The following is a 22,557-nucleotide window of genomic DNA, read 5'->3' as shown; positions in this document are numbered from 1 at the left end:
AATCAATTGCAAAACAATAAATAAACATAAATTGTTTACAGGTATTTAAAAGCTAACAATTTTGATTACTTATATGTTTGGTCCCAACACTCTCAATAGTTTTTTAAAATTTTCAATTTAAGTAAAAACGATGTATTAATGGGAAAAAGGAAATATAGATAGAAGAGGTACTGTGTCGATACTTTTACAATGCACGTAAGTTTGTGGAGTATCAAATGAAGACTTTATGAGATTGGAGATTTCCTTTCCCTTATCTACATGATTTCTATCTCCCTACTTGCTAATTATACGTCACCTTCGTCCACTTGAGTTCTTAGTTTTATCACAGGCATGATTTATATTTGCAGTTTTTGTATTGATTTTTTTAGTTTCCCGCCGGATCCTTTTTAAAGGAGAAATGGGCTGAAGCAACAGGCAGTAAAAGCTGGGTACCTACTAAATGTAGCACCATTTGCTATAGACATTTCATGACATCACATTAAAGTATGTAAATATGAATGACAACCGAAAAATTAATTAAGAAATAAATCATTTGGTTAATCAGGTAATATATGACATGAAACTCAGAGTCGCATTCATAAATTATAGACCACATCTAAATGTGAAAACATTTCTGAAACATTGTCAGTTATTTTTCGTCAAGTTTTCAGGAAACAAGCAATTCGCTTCTTCACCTTCGGAAATAAGTTTCTTCATTTACTTGACAAGCTCGTCGACGCTATAGGTGTAGTTGTGTTCAGTCAGTTCAGAAAGGGGTAATTGTTGACCAAATATATCACATTTCAGTGAGCATAAAGATTTTTATGATGATTGTGTTTTAATATTTCAACCCTTCCAGTGCTCGGATTGACTTGAAATCTAGTAGGTTAATGAAAGTACTATGATGTATAATATAATCATTAATACTGTGATTGTAGCATGTAGCTACATATAGGCACGCACATGCCTGCGTAGGTTATATTAATTAATATTTGCGTGTACTAAAACCTTATGCGTATTTGGTAAAAATGTGCGTGTGTAAAAGTCAGTTATGCTAGTTCTCGAAAAAATTGCTTTAAATGCCATTTCCATATACTCTGTGGTGGTGGTGGTAATCCTCGAGTATATGTATAACCAGAAATAGAGACGAAATAAGGGCCATATATTCCTGGTAACACATTAGCAATACAGCTCTTATAAATATCAACTCTCGTGTGCACTGAAATATAGACAGGCCAACTACTGATCTGTGTGTACGTGTCCATATATTCCAAAAAATATTCTGTATTTATGTAATAAAGATAATATCTGTAACAATGCCGTGCTGTTCTATTTGGTGGTGTGGGAAATACAGCAAAACATCTAATTACAAAACTAACGGAATCACATTTCATCGGTAATGAAATATGTAATTTTGCAATTTTCGTCCATTATAGCAAAGCTCAAGTTAACTGGTCGATTTGAAGTGAAACAGTTGACAACACCCATTGACGACTCCCGTCAATTGTTTCGAACTCGGGCTAGCCAATCGGAGCGCAGTTGTCACAGCAATGATATGGCAGTATAATTTTCAAACAAATTAAATGACATTTTGTCTCTATTTCTGGTGTAAAGCTGTGTAAAGCAATGCTAAGTATTCCGCTAGTTATGAAACATAATGTCAATATCACATTAAATGTCACATCCCTCTCTGTAAATTGTCAACTTTTTGCTTTTGTTCCAAGAAGTTTGTGTTCATAGGATACTTAGCTTTTATATGACTAGTAATAATAAAACGTTATTAGATCCAAATAAGTTTCAGTTTTATTTACCAAAAGTTTTTTATTATTGTCTATTTTTGTTTGATAATTTATAACCAATCAAAATTATGTTATCTTAGTACTAATGTAAGATTACGTTTTCAAATGTGTGTGTGTGGCGACACCGGTTTTCATACAAATGTTGCTTGATGCCATTTCCATTCTTTTTTTTCTTCCGTGCCACTACCCAATAATTACATCAAAATTATATGAAAATAGACAAGCTATAACATTTCTGTTCTTCCTTCACACCTTCATTTAGCAATTAATTATTTATGTCTTTAAATTTTTATTGAATTGATATACAATTCAAAATTTTTTAAGTGAAATTACTTCACTATTTTGTTATAATTATTAATACAAATATTGAACACTCAGAAAAAAATCCTTCGATCTGGCCGGATTCGAACTGACGTCTTCTAACATAAATATGTTTTCCTAATACACAAGTAATTTGTACTACAAATCTTCTTAAAAAAAAAGAGGTTCAGAACTACAACAACAACAGCAAGAAACTAATGTCTGAGTGGAAATAAAGTGAGTAAGCTCAATGTGAAAATGAAGCCTTAAAATATGTACTTACGTGGCTCCAACAGTCTTTAGTTTTAAGAATTGAGGTGTAAATTGGTAGCGAACAAATCTCCCCGCATTAGGATCCAGTGATTCTTCAACCGCGTCTTCGGTGCCCTCATTGTCCACTCCGAAGTCAGTCGGAGGTTTAGCAATCTCAAATAACACAGTACCAGTTTCTAGGTCACGTATTTTGAACCTTGTAAAATCTATATCGTATACATTTGCTTCCGGACTACATAGATATGTATCGGTGATTCTGTCCAACCTCAGAACATCCTCTGGAGTAACATCGCAAGAAATTACGTCGTCGCGATTGCTATCAGTAAGTGATATCGATTCGCACTTTTTCCCAACCAAACTCATTTTGATCCAAAGGGGTTGGGCCAGTTAGTAATAAAAGTCACAAAAATATAGGCACAGTAGAATTTTAGGTTATTGCTTGAGATACATAACAGAGAGGTTAGTTAACAAAGCATTTTCTGTTGAAAAAATAAATAATTTAAATTGCAAAAATTGTCACGAAAGAACAACGCATAAATTACGTCAAAAACTCAAAATTGTACATGTTCAGATACACACGCAATAAATAATAAACAAAGTAATAAAGATTATAAATCGCATTTTATTATCCTTGAATCAGCAATGCGAAAATGTAAATATTACGTCCCTTTTGCCTACGAATATGAAATGTCAATTTCAACGATTTGAGACACATAAATATATATTAATTTTTATTTCGATTGCAATAGTGAATCCGTGTATCCGAATGATTAGACTATTTCCGGTTTAATGTCATTTTTGGTTCATTTTCTGCAGAGTAACCTTTTCATGTTAATTTCTTAAAATAGAGTGATTTCATCATCTCTTTTTGTAGAAACCAAAGTTTTGTCTTGTTATGTTTCTGCAGTACTTAATATTTCAGACTATTTATATTTTCTGGTAGCCACGAAACCAGCACCTAATTGATTAGTTTTGGTATTGACTGTCTTTTCATAGAATAATGAAACCCAAAATAATTACTGACCATGATACAATAGACATAGCTAATTTAAAACAATATCCTTTTTTTGAAAACCATACCAACTGTAAAGGAGCGTAATTCTTGTCGTTGACGTAACATCCGTTGCGTCACAGCGCTCAAGCATGCGCCTTGTCATTTTCATTGGTTGGTCATAGATTAAAATTACAATAATCTACCAATAATCGGCCCATCGCTCAAGTCTTGTACTGTGATAAGTCTGTTGTACGGTGGCAGTGGACGGTCTGATGTGCATCTAAGTGAAATAAAATAAATTAACAACATGCAAATCAAAGAATAGTGAGTATCTTTCGTAAAAGGTTAGAAATCCGGTTGCGAAAATAAATCGATTTTTGGCTGGTGTCTGGGTATGATTTTGCCACGAACTGAGCAGAAATTCTGCATTATCAGCAACTCAGAGAGGACAGTTAGATGGCACGGCTGTGGTGCTATGTTATAATTTATCCAGAAAGCGGAGCTGCAAAAGGGGTCTGAATATATGACAGTGACAGATCTTCAGGTCAAGGACCAAGGTCTGAGTGGGCAAATGGCTGTATCACCAATTTCAGATATTAGAAATTCTACACCTGATACCCATACCACTGTATCATATTTTAAAAAAAACTTTTTTTTTTCAGCCGAGTTACTCTTCCTCTATCAGTAGAAGAGGTAAGTTTTAAGTTATAACTTACATCTGAAAAAAAGTATATTTAGCATTATACCTACTTTAAACACTTTCCCACCTATTCATATAGTACCATAATCTTCTGAATATTTCATAGTCCAAAATCAATGTTTTTGAACTTAAATTCCTTGTGTATAAAATTGTCCTTTTATGTGATTAAATATGAAAATCTGCTCAATGAACATAATACATTATGTCCATTGTAAATTATGGAAGTTATAAAGAACCAGTAGTATTCACTGCTATATGAGATGTTTTGGAGGATCCACACTGCATTGTCATTTCAATTACATCATAAGTAATAATGAAGCTTATTATTTAAAAAAATAATTCAAAATATGACCATGCATAAAAACCATGGCAATGACTGTACAATTTATGAGTTGTATATTAATTTACCTTTGCTGTTGGATTGTGTTATCACAACTGATAACTGTTATCAGTAACTAGAGTGTTGGTAGGAAATAATTTTTTAATGACACAATCTATGTAATAAAAAACCCTTCCTAGGTGTTATTAGACACTGATAAAGAACAGTGAAGTAAGAAAAAAAAACTAATTTTGGATGCTATATTGACAATATAGTTTTTTAACCACTGGTCATATGTTTTTTAGTTTAAACTATGTGACTATGAGGTCGTACTGCTTTTTGCTATTATCTTTGCAGAATGTATATGAGTATACTTCTCAATCCATGGAATAATACAATGGATTTTTAAAACAGTATTCAGTAAAAAGTTAGAACACTTTTACTTAGGAAATTGTGTCATATGACTAAATTAATGGTGTTATTTCACCCTAACACAAACTTAAGTTATTTTTATGTTAAATGCTGTGCTTCTTTGAACTTGTGCATCAGTAGGGAAAAATGACAAAATATATTCAAATTGAAGCCAAACTTGTAGTAAAAGATTATCAATTGATGAAGAGTAAAACTCTTACATTCTTTAGTACAGTTTGTTTGTTGCTTGCTGTACAAAAAATAACATAGGAAATGAAACTATTTTTCCGGATTTAAGACGTTTCGTTTTTAGGACGTTTCGGGTCTTTTACAGGTCCCAATGTCATGGTTGACTGTCAAACAAATATACGCTATTTAAATCCAGAAAAATAGTTTCATTTCCTATATGTAACAATCGCGAAAACCTAAGAACTCGACACAAAAAATAACACACAAAAGTTATTCTAGATTATGTGTTTTCTATGGGAGTTTGCTTTTTGTTATGGGAATGCATCTGAAGTTAAGTTAGAGCCCTCTAGAACATAAACAGGCGCTTGTCGCATTTTTTTATCAAAACAAGTTAAAGACACTAATATATAAAGAGGCTGTATGATATTACCTCTGCCTATTCAAATTAATAGGTGAAAACTTAAATTTAAAAAAAATTGTAGCTGTCTAATTAAAAAGGCGCTGAATGGTTATAGAATAGACATATTTGACAGAGACATTTTAATCTAAAATTTTATCCTTTTCACAGTTTTATATGAGAAAAATTTTACACTTATAATTATTTTAGTCTGTATTTGCATTCACATTAGTCTTATTCCACACCTCATATGACCATTGACATTATACTGTTAGTGGTGTAAAAAAAGTAAACAGATGATTTTAAATTCATATTACCTTTTGATCAAGTTACTTTTGAGTTTTGGGTACTACATACATAGAGAATTGCTTTAAGAGACTAGTACCTCCTGTCTATTCCGCTGCGTGAAGTGATATTATGGCGTATTCATAGCACAAAAATAATAGACAAGTTTTTTTTTCTTAAAAATTGGGCGTTAAGTGTGGATTTTAATGTTAAAATAAGATTTTAAAAGTCAAAATTAAAGTATTTATTGCTCTCGTGTGTTACGTAATGATCTTATGATTAAAATAGTATCAAAATGAGTTTTAAGACGCACCAATTAAAAATATATTTATGAAGTAAACATTCCAAAGGACATTATGTAACAACTAAAATAGATAATAATAATATGCTAGACAATCACACCATTTACAATATTAATTTATTTATTATGTCTTTGCATTTGTTATAAACAATGTTATTGTCCTTAATTTTAATTTGATTACGCCATACATTTAGTGTCATGAAATAAATATATAAATTTCAACCTTGGCCACTTGCATGTTTAGTTTTTTGTTATTGCGTAAAAATATTACCTACATCATTCTAATTACTTCTTACGGTTTTTGTGCCATTTGTATTATGAAATATTTAACCGTATTCTAAAATACGGTGTTATTTATTGTTTAGTTTTGTTTTTTATATTGCTTAATAATATTGGTAATTGACCTTTGTATTGGAAGATTTTGTAATTAATTGGTAATTTTGGTAAGAATTATAAGATTGCTATGTCGACTTTTAAATATTCGTATTTGTTACTATTGAATAAGGGCTATAACAGCCTTATCATTCTCTCGCTAGGTAATCTATTCAGAAGAACAGCCATGAATAAGAAATGAAAAATCTAAGAATGCCAACGTTGTGCCTTTTGCGTCGACGGAAGCGAAACGCGCAACATCTTTTTCGCTCTTATCGCAAGCACATAAAGTTGTTTTAATTCTAGTACTCAGTTATGCTGCCGTCCGCTGACTAAAATGCGACTAAGTGGCAAAATAATTTTTGAAGATATCATAAAAGACCATAACCCAGTTTTAGAATATTGAAATTGTTTAATGATATTTCAGCTATGCATGGTTAGGGTAAGTTCCGATAAGTAGAATACGTTAACTAACTCTTCTCGTCTTTAACTGTTTTTAAAAGAGAATTTTGTACTCCATCGTTTGCTATTCAAAACGGATATTTTGGCCATTTGTCGCTTAGCCACGTTTTAGATAGTTGACCGCAGTATGACAAAAATATACGGCAGTTAATAAAATGAGCTACGATATTTGCTGAAATTAAGCAGGTAAGGACTCAAATTTATAAGAGAATCTAAGGATTTTCTACACAGTATATGCCGCTCCTGGCACCGTTTCTTTTCTTTTCTTGAAACTTTTAAATGGTGAAAAGTTTAAAAAAATTCCAAAATGGAAATAATTAATTTGTAATCTTTTTCTGAAAAATTTTTTCATTATAGAAATTTGCCATGACTCACAACACTACATAACAATGATAAGGCGGTTCGTTGTGCAGAACGATTGTAGAACGAAGCTTGGTCGATGTAAATCTGTTTACATTTTTAACTACCGTTAGCATCTAGATTACCTTTTCCACGTTAAACGGTAGTTTTAAATGTTTTGCTCAAATTGTGACATTACTGTTGCTAAGGTCAAACAGATCGCCAGTTCCATTGACCAATTCCAAACCTGTTCTCTTTCAAATTATCATTTGTGTCACGTGTATTCAGTATAAAAAAAATTACGTAATGTTTTTTTTGACGGTTGTACTTGAGCTTTACTTTTAGTGCTTCTTGACAGATTTAAATCATATTTGGCGATTACCAGTGGTAACCAGTTCCAAATCAAATTAAGAATACTGTAGTCGAAAAAAGCATGATAGGCGGGGTAGCGACCACATTAAATTTACACGGGAGACACTGTTGCTGTTTTATACATACATTATGTATATATGTCATACATGTATATTTACCTAATCGGTGCCTGGGCTAGGGAAAATACGTACTGTCTTAATTAAAATATAAATTACGAAATACTTTCCTATACGAGGTATATTCATAATTTAAAATACAAATACGGTATACTGACCTCATTTGTTAAAAATATAATAATGACCACAAACCGAACATCACAAATGTATCGTATGCAAATATATACGAAATACATATTTGTATAAAGATTTTAAAATATCAAATATATAATACATTACTGTCAGGTATTTGAAATACCAATTAAAAAATACATTTTACGTAGTAATTGTATAATTATATAATTATAAATATAATTGTAAATAATACAAAATATGTTTTTGTATTTCGTATACGTATTTCAATTGCAAGTAATCCAAATACTGTCACAAGAAATAAATAGGTAATAAAAGCGGAACGTAAGTTTGAACTTGACAAAAAAAATACTGAAATGGAATTAATTAACAATAGTTGAAAATTTCTCAAAATGTGCGCCTCCATTTTTACGTACTCACTTAGTCAATCATAAATTTCAGCATGGACAGCATGGACCGTATTCATATCTGTTTCGGCAACTGCTTTTGTCAATGATGATTAATTTACAAATAGTATGGAACAGCTGACATTTTCTGTAATAGTTATTTGTATTGATAGCTTGATCCACCCACTCTACACTGTCGTACATTAAGAAATATCATATATATTTGAATGCAATGAATGAGAATCAGTGAACTCGTTCATGAACTGGTTAAGTACACCAGTACTGCACACAAAAAAATCACTACTTTTATTTGTGTCGTAGTCATTAATATTGATTCAAAATAAAACGTACAATGGATATCATAAAAAGAAAGAAACATTTATTCAGCTTATTAAGACTTATGTAAGCTGAAACGGATCCAACTCAACATATGTCACAGCTCGCCTGCTGTAATGCTAGTTTTCAGTTGGCACCACTTTTTTAAGATGAGATGGCACGAAAGTACTAATGTTAATTAACACTAAAATTATAATATCGCACCTCCGGTGGAACAGTGTCTTCACTTACATATGCAAAAATTTACAATAAAACAAGCTCAAAGTTTTATTTTTTGTTTTTAGGGCTACTACTGAGCACATTTGAAGAGCTCTTCAATGTTACATTATTTCAATAAGTATTTTGTCCTCTATGGAAAAGTGAAAAATGAATGATGTGTTTCTGTTTTTGTGTTTTGTGTATAAATTGCATTGATAAGTAATTTTCAAAATTTATTGCAGTTAAGTCTTTATTTCACCGAAGGTGCGGTATATAACTTAAAATTTAACTAAAAACAAAGTAGGAAAATTAGTAACAATAGGAATTATTACATGAATTGAATGTATGCAATCTGCACTTGTTACACATTTGTAAAGAAGAAACTAAAAAGGCTGCCATTATTGCTGCAAGCAATTTCTTCTATTTAATTTGGCTTTTTATAAAAAAAATATGAAAAGATATGATTTCTCTCAGATGGCGTTATAGGAATAAAAATCGTTAAAATCAAAAATAAACAGATGTAACATGCACATAAAAAAATTCGTAATGTCCGCTAGTAGACGTTGGTTCGAATCTCGTCAGATCGAAGGAATATTTGAAACTACCCTTATAGGCAGTCCTTTTATGTGGAGGAACTATGAGAACAACATTACGTATGTACGTTGTTGATGCTTCTCTATGGTGAAGCAATAGGCGGTAACTACACAGAAAGCACTTGGAAATCGCACTGTAAAACCTGCAGTTGGTTTTTTGAGATACGTATAGTGAAACGGGCTATATTCTGGGGGTCTACTCTCGATCTCCGTCCGACATCCGTCCGAAACAATTACTGTCAAATAAGTAATATTCGACAAAATTAAAAGACAAGTATCGAGTATGAAGCTTCATTCGCATCACGCGTGTTTTCATTTGGTCAAGTATTGCTTATTTGGCACTAATTGTTATGGATGGATGTCGGACGGAGATCGAGAGTAGACCCCCTGATATTTAATTTTGCGGTAAATACTGTTTATGAACAGGTTAAACTATGTAGAACTTGGGCACCACACTACGCCTTCCATTGCTGCAATCGTTCTCAAGTTATAGGCAACATTTCCTATTCCCTCGGTAATTATCTTATTGTTCTTTAATTGGATCTGTGCTAATAGAATCGGCAGATTTGTCGTGGTGTAAAGCGCTATATAAGTAGCACGCACGAGAATTGATGGCCTAGAAGGGAAAAGGTTTGCCTTTTATGTCCAAGACCCTGCCTTCAATGCTTATCCACTATCTACAATCTACCACTAAGTGATTACAATTCATGTGTGGTTTAATAATTATTACTTGTTAAGCTTTGCGTTTTGGTGTAGGATTACATAATTTGTGAACGTGTGAAGTTCGCCATTGGCATTGCGCCAGCGTTGAATTCTAAGGCGTAAACCTCTTCTTTAGGGTAGATCGGTGCCCAGTAGTGCGACATAGCGTCACCTTTGTCACTGATTACCGTCACTTTTTTCTGCCAAGATTGTGGCTAATGCCTTCGTCTCTTTTACATTAAAAAAACTAAGCACAAGTTTCAAAAGCAAACGACTTCAGACTCACGCTTGACTACAATCTCCCCTATCACGTCGTGCTCCTGGTGCCACTCAGAGCTTTAAATGGTAAAGATCTGAGGGGCACTGCCACAGTGACATTACTTAACATTACCCTTACTTGATAAAACCGGAAAGCAGCAATGTGAACATTGCTGCTTGGCGGCAGAAATAAGGTGGCAGTACTTCCGTGGACGAACTCATACAAAAGGAGCTCTATTGCTACATGATTGCTACTACAGCGACGGGGTAACGCGTTTGTCTAAAAAAATGCTCTCAAACTTAACTAAACTGGACTCACTTTCGCCACGAACAGGCCTAAATTTGGCTTTTCGATAATATAGATGTCGTTAGTATATTCCATTCCTTTGCCGTATGTCTTAGGAAGATGAAAGCAAAGCGCTATAAAGCAATATACTAGTGAAATAAGTACTTTCGTCAAATTCGATGTAGAATAAATGTGAACACAAAATCATATGATTTTTAGGGTTTTCACATCAGATATACACTTACTACAATTTCAATATTTTTTCCCGAAATTCGATTAGGCTATTGATAATACAATATAGTATATTGGTAATTTTGAAGTCATGTCTTTGTTGAACTTTGTTCAATATAAGTAACAAATCACTAGTAATTAGAAACCAACATAAAAATTACCAGTAATCAATTATTTATAAAACTGTGTCATTCCTAATTATTTTTTTTACAAACACTTGCAAACATTTTTAGTTCGAGTAGACAAAACATTTCAAGTTCAGAGACGGAAATTGATGCTGGATGAAATATGTAGTAAATTGATACAAAATCAAATCTTGCAATTTTATTTCTTTTCATCTATCATTAACCTACCATTACTATTGAATTACCTCCGTGACCGAACGGTTACCATACCGGTCTGCCACGCAGAGGTCCCGGGTTCAATTCCCGGGCCGGGAGAAATATTTGTATGGCCTACATTTATGTCTCTCATGACTTTGGGTGTCATTTGTGATTGTTTATGTGTGTGGCCATGGCACCCGCGACACAGGGTTTCCGTAGTGCGGCGCTATGAGTGTGTGGGTTATTATTATCTGTATAGCAATTAGTATTCATAAGTACCAAAAAATTAATCATGTGTATGAATAGGCATTTTGCAACTTTATAATAATTGGCTATAGTCTTTCATTTTTTAAACGAGTAGTGTTGCCAGTTTTCACAACACTTAATGTTATGTAGTTGTTGTCGATAGGTTATGAAAGAAGATGCAATTTTGCCAATAACGACTGAATTGTGAACGTTCTGATGATTATTAATTGCGTTATTACCTTCTATTTGTGGTTGTCTATGTGTGTGTCCATGGCACCCGCGACACAGGGTTTCCCTAGTGCGGGGCTATGTTGAGTGTGTGCGTTATTTATTTATTTATTATTCTAATTTTGACAGTTGACCTACCAGTATCGAGATCAGTTTTTATTCATAATTAAAATTTTTTTTTTTACAAGAATAGCCGGATACGATTATGTATATTGAATTAAAATGAAAAACTTTAAAATATGTCTCCTCTTAGTATTTTTCATTTTCATAAACTTACAAAAATTGACAATTCAAATGAACTTGTGCTCAGTAATTGGATGAATAATGGGTCGAGGATGATTCAAATTAAAGAAGTTCGGCTATTTATCCCATAAGCGTGACCAATATTCAGTCGATCTAGTGATAGAATATTTATCGATTGCTATCACTAGCTGCTCGCAAGCGGGCAACATTTGTGCATAATGAACTGTCATTTTACTCCATCTTCAAAAAAAGATAGACTATAGGTAAAAATTAACTTCTACATAACCCAATTACCTATTTAAATTCCAATTACGCGAGCAGGCCGCAGACAGAGCACGCCTAATTAATAAGCATTGACAAAAAAAATGTTCTTTTCCTATGCCATCCTTGGGTGCCTAACCGCGTTTTGTTACTAAACATTCTATGTCGAATTTGGCTAGAGTAATAGGTATACCTATTACTCAAGCTGGCTTTCTTGGACAAAGGACTGCCCAAGACGCTGTTGAGCCTACAGCACACAGCATTAAGTCCGGAATTTGTTGTCTTAACCCCTCACTTCTACACACTCCATTATCACATAATAAACATCGGCTCATGTCTCACAGTTTGGTGATAATAAGCAAAATACATTTGACATCAAATATCCGAAATTGTTCATAGGAAAACATAATTTAATTTTCCTAATTTCCATTGTTTATCGTATTACTTTTTAAAAATTAACCATTAATGTTTGTTATCAGTACCAAGTCGCCCAGTTATACTGCGTGGCGGAGGTGTCCAAAAATGAAAGCGGCGGCGGAGAAGGCGTAGAAGTTATAAAGAATGAGCCCTTCAAAGACCATCCACTTCTTGGTAAGTCTTTTTCTTTTCGTAACAATAACCAAGAAGGATTGTAGTATTCTTACCGTACCGTGTTTCTTTCTGACCGTTTCGTATAGTGCCGCCAACTTATCACACTCGAGATATTCTAAGATAAAGCTTTGGTTGTAAACGATAACGTATTATTGAATACGACTGCTATTAAACTTATAAGTTGTTGGCACTTTGAGATCTGAAGTTATAGGACATCTGGGTCGAAGGACCATGTAAACATTACCATATAGAAGCTGTCCATACGTTCTATTACCGTTACTGATTTGGCTTTAAAAATACATTTAATGTATTCTTTATTCCAAACGATTAGGTGAGTTAAATTGTATTGGCATAGGAAACTGTGACGTTAGGATGCCATGTGCTCACTCCGGTTTCGTTAGAGATACAATTTTACGTGCATATCTGTCTAATAGTTTATTTAGGTGGGAAAAAGTCGACGTCGAAGAAAGAAAATGGAAGCAATGACGCCTGCGGTACCTGCAGAGATTGTGACGACGATAACGAGGGTATTTGTTCACAGTTAGCACGGAGAATATTGGTAGGTGTGACATATTGACCGAAATTCCTTTCGGCATGATGCTACTCTGGTACCAGACGAAATTTTTTTACGATATTTCAGAACAAAATACCTTTCCAGGCTTTAAGTTGGCCTCGAATTTCTTTCCTCACTTTGTTACGAAACTCTTTGTAGATTTTCTGGAACTGGTTATTCTAAATCTGAATTAAATTATAAAACATAGTCCTTACGAACTCTGTTAATCTATTGATGCGCATGCAACCATCTAGCTGAAAATAGACTCGAAGTCTATTTTTTTTTGATATTTTCCAAAATTGTTGTAGGTGTATGTTACATCCGCCTTTCTTCTCTGAGCTTAAAGTGATTCACATTGCAGTTGTATTTTGGGTAGTAAGAAGTATCTAAGCACAGTCGATATAGAACATTGCATCTCATTAATATGTTTAAAAGATGATCGAAATGTACAACAAGACTTGGAGTATCACTTGATACAAATTTATTCTGATCTGAAATCTTTAAGATCCTAGCTACAAAATTCATAGAGCTCATCTCTAAAAGATGAATTGAAAGATTTTATACAAGAATTCCTCCATCTGATCCCAAATTGGCATCAGGTTAATTTTCTCTACCTAATTTCGGTGGCAACTTGTATTATTTAAGTATTCGAGTATTAAATAATGTTTCAGGATGCCACACTCGAATATTAAATAATACTTCATAATGGTAATATTCCAGAAGATTAAATAATAAAAAGTGCCACCGAAATTAAGTAAAGAAAACTAATCTAATAATTACCATCAGTCAAAAGAAAATGCTATAATGTTATTTATTACTTTCGCAACATTGAATTTTAAATAACTAATTCTTCCTATCAGTAGGAAAAATCAGTTATGCCGACAGTTAAACAATGATGCACAAACGTGCATAAAAGCGCAATTTTTTCAGGCGCCAAAATTAAGTAGTGCTTTGAGATGTCTATTTTATAATCTGGTTACTTTCGATCTTGAAATCGAGTTGGCGTAACGACGCTCTGCTGGTCCTGCAACATGCATCGTCTGTTGCATGCTTGAATGCGCACATTGGCAAACAAACATCCTTGAAACCATGAAACATCTCTTGTATCCAACATTCGGAAACATTTTAAAGATGTATAGAATACTGTCTAATTTGTTACTATGCACTATTTTATGAAATTAGACATTCGAGTGATGATACAATAGTAGTAGTTGCTACGTAATTAACTCTGGCAAGTTGGATGTTCTATTTTCTCTTTGAGTCTAGAGAATACAACGTATTTGGTGTTAGTAATCCCCTAGACGTGTTTTGATGTGTGCGTTTGACTTTCGAACAGGAGGATTTTCACGTTAGTTTTCTCTACCTAATGTCGGTGGCAATTTTTATTATTTAAGTATTCGAGTATGTTACCTTGAAATGTTAAATACTATTCAGGTTACTACACTCTAATATTAAATAATACTTCATGATAATATTCGTTACTTTAGTTGTTAGCACTTTCATAGTGAAGACCTGTAGGTTCCTTTATAATCAGTGCCGGTATACGTTCTGGGTTTCGTTCTGAATAAAGTCTAGGGGTAGTATTCTCTCTGTTCGCTTTACTACTTTAGATTTACACGGTGGTGGTGTTACGACGTCTACACATCGAGCGCTGAGCACAGTCACGTGCGTCAAGTGTGCAACGTGGAACTCGTTTACCGATGTGCTTGTGTTTTTAAGACCTCCCTAAAAACACAAGATTGTAGTATAATGTCAGTGTAACAGTGCCCTAAGCATCAACCTTGAACGGGTAATCATTTAGCGTAATAGTCCGACACGTGTATGTTTCCATTATCGTAACCTTATTCACCAGATTTAGGTTGTACTTTTCATTAATGACGTTCAGCTGATTGATTTGCGTTTCTTTTTTTAATTAAGCATGTTATGATTATGTATTTCATTGTTCCAATTATTTATACTACGTTTTCTTTTTAGAGTTAAAAAAACGTAAACAAAGAAGCAGTGATCATAAACCTTTTTCTTCAGAGTACAAATTACCAGTACAGGAACATCGTGACAATTGGTGACAAATGACATTTACAAATGAGACAAGTTTCCATAATGTTCGTAATCTATATATTGATTAATAAAGGTAGAGAGTCTCTTAGATTTAGAGAATACTACGAGTAAAAGAAATGTAAAATCATATTACAAAATTGAAGACTACGTGTTAGATAAAGATGTATGGAAAGACGACACGGCTCCAGAATCCACACAAATTTGATTCAAAGTGTATTCCATAGCATTTAAGTTTATTTGAAAAGAGCAATCCCTAGAGTTTCTTGCTCGATCTTCTCAGGGAGGTCAGCGTAGTGAACGAGCAGTAGCTTAAATGTGACGTTTTCAAGTGTAAATTTATTTTACCTATGGAATAAATAATCTTTGACTTTGACTTTGTAATAATTACATAAATTTAGAAGAATTCCGTTTCACGATATTTATTAAATTGGTTTGCTTACAAAATAATGGAACGATATCGTCGCCTTACTTTCTCAAACTCGTATCTTAAAGCACAAAGTGACTGAAATGCAAAAAAGTCGATTGTATATGTTACCGGAAATATATGGAATCAGGAATTGTATACAAATCCTAGGAAATGTATACAATTCCGAAGCTATCTAGGAAATGTATGAAATATTGTTTCAAAAACTATTTGTTACATAAATGTCCTAGAAAATGTTTAAATAATACCAATATCGTATTAGGAAATGTATAAAAATAATGCTTTCTGTAATAAAACACGTTGTTAAAATGAGAATAATATTTTTTATTAAAGCACTCATTGCCCAGAGGGACTTCCGCGTTTGTATAAAAAAACCTAACTTAACCTAAATAGTCCAATTCGTTTCTGCCCAGAGGGACTTCCGCGTTTGTATAAAAAAAAAGCTAACTTAACCTAAATAATCCGATTCGTTTCTGCCCAGAGGGACTGCGACGCGCGTACGCACTGACAGTTTACGCGGCACTAGCGCGATCGCCTGATCAGACGAAGCAATACCCTCCCCTCGCCCCGCTATCCCCGGGTACCCATTGATATCTCAAATGTTTTACATTTCCGATTGCTATTTAGGAAATGATTTCCTAGGAAATGTGTCTAATATAATTTATTTTACACATTTCCGTGCGATTTTAGGAATTACATACATTTCCTAGGAATTGTATACAATGACGGATTACATACATTACCGGTAACATATATACAAATTTTTGCGGCTGATTTCACATCAGATTTTCTTCATATTCATACATTGGCTTTTACTTCTTCTTAACGTAATGCATTCAAATTAACACCCTTGATAAGAAATTTAATAAATAAGAAAAAAAAAATTAAGTTTTGCCATCCCCTGTATAATCACTCTTTATAAGATACGAGTCAGACTATATATAGATATGACACTTGATAAAAGATCCAAAATTTAAAAAAAGATTAAAAAAAAAACGCTTAAGTCCCGATTTGGACTTGTAAAATCAAAGGGAATTTTAACAGTTTAAAACGAATTCCTCTTTGGAACGCGGCGCGGTTGCCGCACAAAATTAGTTCACCGTGCCGATGTGTGGAGCTCCTAACACTGATTTCAAAATTTAATCAAATATATTTCGTTCAACCTCTGAATCAAGACAACACAACACTAAAAATACAAATTAAATTGTAAGAAACGAATCGACACAAAGACTAAATTTTTCTGCGTGTGCAATTCCGTTTTTTTCTCATTTCAATAAATATTAATACAAGATCGTCAGTGTAGAATCGAAATTCCATCATAGTATGAAGAGTATTAGTTTACATAACTTTGTTAGTCGAGTCTCTATTTTATATTATAATAGAGATACGACACCCGATGTAGACAGAAGCAATATTTATCTAAGCAATAACTAATCTCGCAAACAAATAAAACTTGTCTTTACTAAATACTGTGTATTACTCGTTTTGGTACGAACATAATATCTTAATGATAAGTGCTTGTAAGATATATAATATAATAATTATGATGATTAATGATAATGACTTAAGACCCGCCTTTTTAATCACTAGAGGTTAATTCCGACTGCATCGCTATTGCACGTTTGCATGACATGACTGCACATAAGTGTCCACTTAGCGCATAGGTTCCCAATTTTTTTGGCTCACCGCTCACTTAGACCAGATACAAAAAATTTCAACGCTCACTACAAAATAATTGAAAAAACGTATTTTTTATATTAAACCTAACACAAAAAATCACAAGAAAAAAATACATTTGCATGTAGTGTAGTTTACATAATTCAGGTTTTTTTTTTCAAATGCGGTAGCACCCCCTGGACAGCTTTACCAAATGCTTTCGAGGCCCTACCCCTAGGACCCTTCAGCGTCCACTGGGCGGCAGGGACCACTTTGGGAAACCACGACCTAGTGTAACAACGGTTGAAAGGTGGTAAACGAGTAAATTTAATGAAAAAGTTTAACAGGTTCTAATGGCGGATGGTAATTTTGATGCAGTTTTGTTTAGCCCCTTTTAACTTTGAACCGTCGTTGTAACTTCGTAATTATCACATTCTTGTACCTACCTACTTTTTTATGTTATCCTATTGGGAACAATGACAACTTGTGGTAATTGCGCAATGTCATTTGACGTAAAAGACACAGACCTGAGAAGTATTTTTTATTTATTACAAAGATAGAGCAGGAAGTTTTTTTAATACCAAGTTATGAAACGAAGAAGTCATGCGCTTGGTGGTAAGCGACACGCCTGTCCATAACAGTCGCAGTGCCACACAGAGCTTTAAATCACAAAGATCTGGGGGCCATTGCTATTGCGCCTGTCACCCTGAGAAATAAGCTGACAAGTCCCATGTACCTGTAATTCCACCAGCACCTTATCCTTCAGAACCGAAACGCAGTCATGCTCACGTTACTGCTTGGCGGCAGAAATATGTAAGGTAGCAGTCACAGACATATATGTCTGTGGTAGCAGTACTTCCCTGGAGGAACTCTTCACAAGTAGCTCTACTGCTTCTAAAAATTTGTGTCTTTTAAATGTACAGACAATAACTTGCAGAAAAGTAAAGAACTTAGAAGTTTTAAGTCCCGTAAAATAAGTGTGCATTTGACCTCCATCTCACCTGATGGAAAGTGACGATGAGGCCGACGTTGGAGCATGCACACCTAAATAATCTGCTTCACACCGGGTGGACACCACATTTATTTTTCAGAAAAAACTTTATGACTACGTCCGAGCAAAACGCGCAACATATTTTCGCTTTTATCAAACGGACATTTAGTAGCAATAGAGAAAGAGTTTGCCCAGGTTAGTACTGCCACCTTACCTATTTCTGCCGCCAAGCAGTAATGTTAGCATTTCTGTGTTCCGGTTTTGAAGGGTAAGTAAGGGTGCTGGTGAAATAAAGGCACATGGGACTTGTCAACTTATGTTTCAGGGTCACGGGCGCAGTGGTAGTGTCCCTCAAATCTTTGCGATTTAAAGCTCTGAGTGGCACTGCAACTGTTATGGACAGGCGTGTAGTTTACCATCAGGCGCACGACTCATTCATCCGGTCACTTGATATTATTAAAAAACATAAAGCCTTTTCTGACTGACTTCATGCGATTCCGTGTCGACGGCTTCTATAATTACCGAGTTTATAATAGCTTATATGCATTTATCCAGAAGCAACTGTCATGATTCTACTACAATTGTTTACCGTAATACACCATTGTTAGCGTTATCAGCGCTCGAATAGTGCTGCTATTTTTTAACCTGGAACCACGAAATGAGTCTAGTATGCAAATAATAATTTGAAAAATAATTAACTAGAATTGTTCGTTTTTAGTATGACAAGTGCTTTATTGCCTAATCCACACTACAATAATATTATAACTTAAAAAAAAACAATACTTCAAAGGTTTGTTCATCCGCTTTCACTGTGTTCGTTACATTTATTTCGCAAGTTTTATTGTTGAAATCGGTTAACGGAAAGTGGGTAACTTGCGATTCTTAGAGGTAGAACATTTTCTTTAAAACTCAGTAGTTTTCCTATTCAAATTTAATTTAGAAGATTATTTTTTCGATGGAAAGGAGGTACCTACTGAGGTACCTTACCTTTTCATCGAAAAAATAATCTTCGAAATAGGTTCACAAATGTCTGAGTAGTCGCGCAATATATAGGTACACACAAAAAAATATTACAGTCAAATTGAGAATCTCCTTCTTTTTTGCAGTCGGTTGAAAAGGTAATTACACCTGCGTAATGGTAAAAAGCAGGCGGTACAGGTTTGCACATTGACCAATGACTTCAATATCATTCTACGTACAAAATTTTAAACTGGGTGCAGAGATATATTATGAGTATCAATCCTTCTTTATACCGCTGCTTTTCAAGAACAATGACCCAAATTATTCTCTTGTTACACAGCTGTATTCAGAATATGCTAAATTATTGTTGCGAAAAAGATACCGAGCTGTTTACTGGTTAAAATAATCATGTGGTCCGATACATAGTACACGATTTATCGACTTTGTATTTTATGTAATATGCTGCCGTTGTTGAATTAGGTGATTTTGAGATAAACCACTAGGGTACAACCGGAATAGATGCCGCAGTGGGATAGGTGCCTCGTTTTCAAAAAACTTAACTTCCAAAAATCTTAACTTCCAAAAATGGCAACAAAGAATAATTCGTTTAAATAGGGAGTATAGACACCACTTATCGGCGCATAACTTTGTAAGTTATTATAAATAATCGCCCTTTTGTAGTAGCTTGGTTAAATAATAAAAGGGCATCTATCCATATCAAAAAGGATAGTCGCCTCGAATTTTCGCAGTAAAGTTGCCCTTAGGGGCAAGGGACAAGACAAGACAGTTACAAAAAGAAAATATAAAAAAAAACATTATTTTAGTGAAGAAGACAAGTAAGCGTAACTAAAGTACCAAAAAGACAAATTGGTCACGGTTCAAACAGTAAACATTTTTTTATAGAATGTTTTGATAGCTACAAAAATACGAAGTGAAGTAACTTACTACCAAGTTTAAATACATATATTTATTATTAAAGATGTAATTAATATGTTTATACGATGTTTTAAAGATTATAAATAAAACATTTTGTTATTAATTTTACTAATTTTATTCTAAAAGGCATCTCTCTTAGTGTTTTCATCGTGTGGAGTCTATCCACATAGGTAGGCAAAAAATAGTTTGTAAAATGTCAATTTCTTCTTCGCTAATTGTCTACTTTTACACACGCGCGCGATTTTAAACAGCGATGCAAGCGCGCGACTGCATTGATACAAACGCGCGATTGCATCACTGCTAAAGGTCGCCGTGTGTAACCACTCCTAGATAAATAAACCAAGCCTTAATGTAATGCAAAAGATTAAACTAGTTATATCCATAGGAATTATTCATGGTAAACTTTAAATTAGGAGGTCCTTTCAAAAAGTGGGGCATCTATTCCAGGTTTTATCGTATTCTAGAAAACTATCCATACGTCCTTTACCTGGCGTGAATGGACTCTAAAGAAACCCGCCGCTTTGACCTAACGTGGATTAAGTAGACTTGCAGTTTTAATCACGACGATCTGGTTAAAACTGGAAACGTCAAATGTGACGTAATGCCTTGACTCTAAACTAATGAAATATTACGATTTTTATGGAAATCGTAGAAGAAATACAATAATTTTTCCTCAGATGAAACTAGTTTGTCGTCTGTTAACTCTGATTACATTGTTTTCCTCTACATAATAATGATGATCGAAGCGCTTCCTTGTGAAACTTGTGTATTAAATTATTAAGCATCCGTAATAATAATTTTTCGTACTTCTAACTCAAATAAAATACGTGTTGTTTTTTTAAGTATATGTTACACGTTTTTTATATTGATTTCAACCTGGCAAACAATCTGACGGCCTATCTGATAAAAAGCTATAGTCACCGCGTTTTTCTATACAAAGCAAGAATCTTTTAAATCCGCGAAAACATTCCTTACCGCGAGACAGAGACTCTTTTTTAAATCCGGAACACCGATCAAAACACTTTCAATTAAAATCATTGTAAGCAGTTACTTTAACAGCCTTATTCTTTGTAAGTAAAGATTTTTATTTATAATACCAAGTGACGGGACGATCAAGTCGTGCGCCTGGTAGTAAGCAACACGCCTATCCATAACAGTTGTAGTGCCGCTCAGAGCTTGAAATCGCAAAGATCTTAGGGGCACTACCACTGCGCCCATCGCCCTGAGACATAAGTTGGCAAGTCCCATGTGCCTGTAAATTCACCAGCACCCTTACCCTTCCAACCTGGAAGCTCACATTACTGCTGTTTGGCGGCAGAAATAGGCAAGGTGGCACTACTTCCCTGGATGAATTCTTTCACAAGGAGCTCCACCACTACAATTTTTTTTTCTTAAGTCCTTAGTAACCGGTGTGATGGACTATAGACACTTTCCTTGGAACTGAACTCTGACCGCAACAATTGCATCATCACCTGAGATCTATCGTTACGTAAAAGTCTGTCTGTAGTTCAAAGAGCAACGTTGTGTATTGTCCTATTCATCTACAAAACCAGCAATACCTGCGTTTCAAGTTCAGAATTTGTTTCGGAAATGTTGGAGGCGAAACTGGCAAAACCTCTGTACAGTAAGTGCCACGGGAATGAATCTCCGTCAACTTCATGATTGTAATAGGTCCATCTGAATAAAAATATGGTCTCCTGACCATACTTAGAAGCAATAACGCATTAGTCGTCTTAAATAACAGTTGATCCACCGCCATAGTCTATACAATTATGACATCCTCTATTAAAAAGGACCGAGTGCCACTTTAGATTGAAACTGTTAGAGTTTTAGACTTGTAGGTTATAGTCATGACGTCATTCAGCATTTGTACAGATGTACATAATAATGTTTGTTTAGGTGTGGTCCGCACAGGTTTCGTAGTTATACATGTGCGATGGTTGGCCGGTATACTTCGTCAGACCACCTGTTTATAGGGCGGACTTAGACTGTAGTATAAACGTTCTAGTAAGGTGAGTTAATGTTTTTAAAAATTAAACGATCATCTCTAATGTTTGTACTATGCTTCTTTGCAACATTGCTCGTGTTAACAAATAATTTATATATGAGATCGAAGGTGCTAATTGAAAAAAAAAAGGAATTAAAGAAAACCATTTTCACAACAACTCGCAATGCTTGATATAACATCGTACAGCTTATTTTATTCTCTACTTTTTCTTTCACTTTTCGCCACCCAAAGCTGAGTGTAGGTATCCATCAGTGCCTAGCAGTCTTTAGATCTTTTGGGCTTGTGCCATCCTGTTATACTTGCCGAAATATGACTCAGAATTTTTGCCTAGTAACCGTATAAACACATA

At 34.1% G+C, this 22,557-nt stretch overlaps 2 protein-coding genes across 2 annotated transcripts in view; one reads left to right on the top strand and one right to left on the bottom strand.

Annotated features, from left to right (window-relative positions):
- Positions 1–2,807, bottom strand: part of LOC113225953 (protein unc-119 homolog) — an 8,007-nt gene extending 5,200 nt beyond the window's left edge. Inside the window, exon 1 of the mRNA XM_026458439.1 lies at positions 2,362–2,807. Coding sequence (XP_026314224.1) covers positions 2,362–2,714 — 353 coding nt within the window. The 5' untranslated portion in view covers positions 2,715–2,807. The remainder of the gene's footprint in view (positions 1–2,361) is intronic.
- Positions 2,808–3,509: 702 nt separating this feature from the next.
- LOC113226031 (phosphatidylinositol transfer protein alpha isoform) overlaps positions 3,510–22,557 on the top strand; it is a 44,915-nt gene continuing 25,867 nt past the window's right edge. The window contains exons 1-3 of the mRNA XM_026458536.1: positions 3,510–3,669; positions 4,008–4,038; positions 12,511–12,622. Coding sequence (XP_026314321.1) covers positions 3,653–3,669; positions 4,008–4,038; positions 12,511–12,622 — 160 coding nt within the window. The 5' untranslated portion in view covers positions 3,510–3,652. The remainder of the gene's footprint in view (positions 3,670–4,007; positions 4,039–12,510; positions 12,623–22,557) is intronic.

This window comes from Hyposmocoma kahamanoa, unplaced genomic scaffold (genome assembly GCF_003589595.1).
Source record: "Hyposmocoma kahamanoa isolate Upper Pololo Valley unplaced genomic scaffold, ASM358959v1 180, whole genome shotgun sequence".
Taxonomy (NCBI): Eukaryota; Metazoa; Arthropoda; class Insecta; order Lepidoptera; family Cosmopterigidae; genus Hyposmocoma; species Hyposmocoma kahamanoa.
The sequence above is the reverse complement of the archived record's forward strand: the minus strand, read 5'-3'. Positions and strand labels throughout refer to the sequence as shown.